Genomic DNA, 3097 nt, shown 5'->3' on the forward strand with positions numbered 1-3097 from the left:
TCCCAAAAACGTCCTCCGCAGAAGCAATCTCCTGCATTTTGCGATGCCTTGTCCTCCTTTGCAGAGGCGAAGACCTCTGGTCATAATGATGCTGCTGCTGCGTGTCTTCGAGTCGTTTCCAAGGGCTGCGTCCCACACTGGAGAAATAACCCAGTTTGGCCCCGCTTTAACTCTTTTCCTGGCTCAAGGCGACGGAAATTTTGGTAGTTGGAGTTTGCTGTAGGTCCCCACAACAAACTCCGACTCCTACAATTCCATAGCCTTGAGCCAGGAAAAGAGTTAAAGCGGGGCCAAACCGGGTTATTTCTCCAGTGTGGGACGCAGTCCGACTTATCCTTCGCAGGCCTTCTTCCCCCGCTTGAGGCGAATCTTCCCAAAAGGGCGCCAGGGGCAGCATTTTGCGGGGGACTCGCCTCGCTGCGACGCCTCAAAAAGGAGGCCCCCCCCCCGCCGCTCTCCTCCTCCTCCTCCTCCTGGCGCTGCGGTCCCGTGGGCTCTCCCCACCGGGGACAGGGAGCCCCGAAAGCCGCCGTTTCCCACAACCACACGGCTTCAAAAGGCTTCCCCCTCCGTCCCCATAGCCTCCTGTTCCCTAAAGCTTTCCCCATAGTTCCCACAGCCTCCAGACCCAGAAGTACGGAGTGAGAGGGTCTCTCGCTCTCTGTGGGTCTGGGTCTGTATATGTGTGGGTCTATACATAGGTGAGTTTCTGTGTGTGGGCCTGTGTCTATGTTTTTGTGGGTCTTTATGTACGTGGTGCTCTGTGCGTGTGTGTTGTGTGTGGGGGCATGTGCGCAGGCGCGCCCGAGGAGGCGGAGGAGGGCAAACACCTGAGAGAAGGAAGGAAGGAAAGAAGAGAGGCGGGTGCAGAAAAGCGAGTGAGAGAGAGAGAGGCAGAGTAAGAGGAGGAGGAGGAGGGGATAAGGGCGGGCTCGGGTCGTTTTGACAGTGATTGGCACCCAGGCCTGGGCCAATAGCGGTGGAGCTAAGGTTTTGGCTAGAGGCAGGGAGGGAGGCTGCTTGTTGGCGTCGGAAGGCTGAGGCAGAGGGGATAGGTTGGGACTGGGAGCCGGCGCTGCTTGAGTGGCTGGGGCGAAGGGAGGGAAAGGAGAGCCCCTTGCGCAAGGAGGGGAGGCGGAGGCGGAGGCGGAGGAGGAGGAGGAGGGAGCCCGGGAAGCCTGGGAAGCAACAGCAGCAGCAGCAGCAGCAGCAGCGTCGGACGCTGGGTCTCCTCCATTCGGGGACGGATGCCTTCTTTCGCCGCTTGTAGCCCTCACCCTTGAAAGCCCTCCCCTTTGGCTGCTTCTTCCCAAAGTGACAGCAAGAGAGAGGAGCCGGATCAGACCTCCTCGCCCCCGAAATAATAAAGAGCCAAGAGAGCCCTCCATCGCAGCCCCTGAACCACGGAGGAGGAGGAGGAGGAGGAGGCGGAGGCGGAGGAGGGAAAGGCGAAGGGGAGCCGGCGGGGAAGGCGCAGCAGAGGCGAGAGGAGGAGAGGCGCTTGGCCGCCTTTCGCTGCAAAGGCTGCTGCAGGAGCAGCCCTCCAGCCCCCGCCGCTTTGTGTCTCCGCTGGGAGCAGACAGACAGACAGCCAGGCAGGCAGCCTGCCTTCCTCCCGTTCTTCTCCTTCCTCTTCCTCTTCCCCCCGCCAAGGTTGCTGGAAATGTCTGAACACAAGGCGCTGGATCCGAAGCTATCGACGACGGAGAGGGTGGTGAAAGGTAAGGAGAGGGCGCAGGAGGCAACCTGAAGCAAAGCTCTGGAGGAAGGGAATCTGGTCCCAGGGAGGGAAGACTTGAGGAAAATTGGGGGAGGGGGATGCGGTTGCAAAATGGGCGAGGAAGGAGGAGATCTCGGAAGTGGCAGGAACCCCCTCCCCATTGGGCTAGCCACAAAGGCGGAGGGGAGACTCGGCTCCAGAGGGTCCCCCGGGAAGATTAGATTGCACAGCCCTTTCCCCCTCCTCCCACCATCGCCTAGCCTTGCAATCCTTCCATCATGGTGGTGATGGTGATGATGATTATCGCCCCCCCCCCCCTTTTCCACTTAGGGCTCCTTTCTCCTCCGCCTCCCTTTTGCTACATTGCAGCAAAATTTCCCTTCCCCCGCAAGAGCAGGAGGAGGAAGGAAGGAAGGAAGGAAGAGGGGAGGGTTTTGGAAAAGGAAAGCCCTCCGTTTCCTTCTTTGCGGCTGGAGAGGAGAGGAGGGTGTATGTGTATATATGCATGCATATACATACATATATATGTATATGCATAGACTAGGGGGTGGGGGAGAAGAAAAGAATGGTAGGCTCCCTCCCTCCCTTTGCCAACCAGTCCCCTTCTGGGCATTGCCACCTCCTCTCCGCCCACCTTGGCTGGGCCTGGGCGCCTTTTGGGGGGCGAGATGACTTCCCTGAACTGCCTTTCTTTGCGCCTGTGGAGAGAGATGCCTTGGCTTAGGCAAGAAGGAGGAGGGGAGGCAGGCGCGCCCCCGTGCGCGCCCCCGCCTTCCCTCTGCATCTCCAGGTTTTGACAGCTGGGGCTCTCCCTTCCTTCCTTCCTCCCTCCTTCCCTCCTTTGGCACAGCTGCCTGTCTCTGCTTGCAGGCGGCTTGATGTGTGCCAACCTGGAGGGAATGCTGGACTCCATGGGCAAAGGGAAAGGAGGAACCTGTATGAGAGAGGGAGGAACCGATCTGCCCGTGGAGTCCAGCATCCCCCAGGTTGGCACACATCAAAGCCGCCTGAGAAGCAGAGACAGGCACTGTGCCAAAGGAGGGAAGGAAGAGCCTCAGCTGTCAAAACCTGAGATTCCACCAACACCCCATCATCCCTCTCATTTTGGCCCCTTTCCCTTTTTTCCAGCAGGGAACCCACATCTGTACACTCTTCCCTGCTTTGTCTCTTCCTTCCTCTCCCCCCTCCTCGCCCACACACTTGCAAACAGGCCAGGCTTGTGTTGCCACTGCACATCTTTGAAAGATGCTCCTCGCCCACCCTTCTCCTTAGCTGGAGAAGGGACAGATGATTTTTAATATATATATTAATATATATATATATATATATAATATATATAATATAATTTGCACTGAAGATATGCAAGCCGGGTATTCC

The 3097-nt window shown here is 57.9% G+C and overlaps 1 protein-coding gene across 5 annotated transcripts in view; it reads left to right on the forward strand.

Moving 5' to 3' along the window:
• Window positions 1–1154: 1154 nt before the first annotated feature.
• Window positions 1155–3097, forward strand: part of PPP3CA (protein phosphatase 3 catalytic subunit alpha) — a 227969-nt gene continuing 226026 nt past the window's right edge. For 2 of the 5 annotated variants that reach the window (XM_042467201.1, XM_042467202.1), the window contains exon 1: window positions 1155–1721. In XM_042467201.1, the coding sequence (XP_042323135.1) occupies window positions 1664–1721 (58 nt within the window). In that variant the 5' untranslated portion in view covers window positions 1155–1663. The remainder of the gene's footprint in view (window positions 1722–3097) is intronic. The other 3 variants (XM_042467204.1, XM_042467203.1, XM_042467205.1) reach the window with 2 other exon arrangements.

This window comes from Sceloporus undulatus, chromosome 5 (genome assembly GCF_019175285.1).
Source record: "Sceloporus undulatus isolate JIND9_A2432 ecotype Alabama chromosome 5, SceUnd_v1.1, whole genome shotgun sequence".
Classification (NCBI taxonomy): Eukaryota; Metazoa; Chordata; class Lepidosauria; order Squamata; family Phrynosomatidae; genus Sceloporus; species Sceloporus undulatus.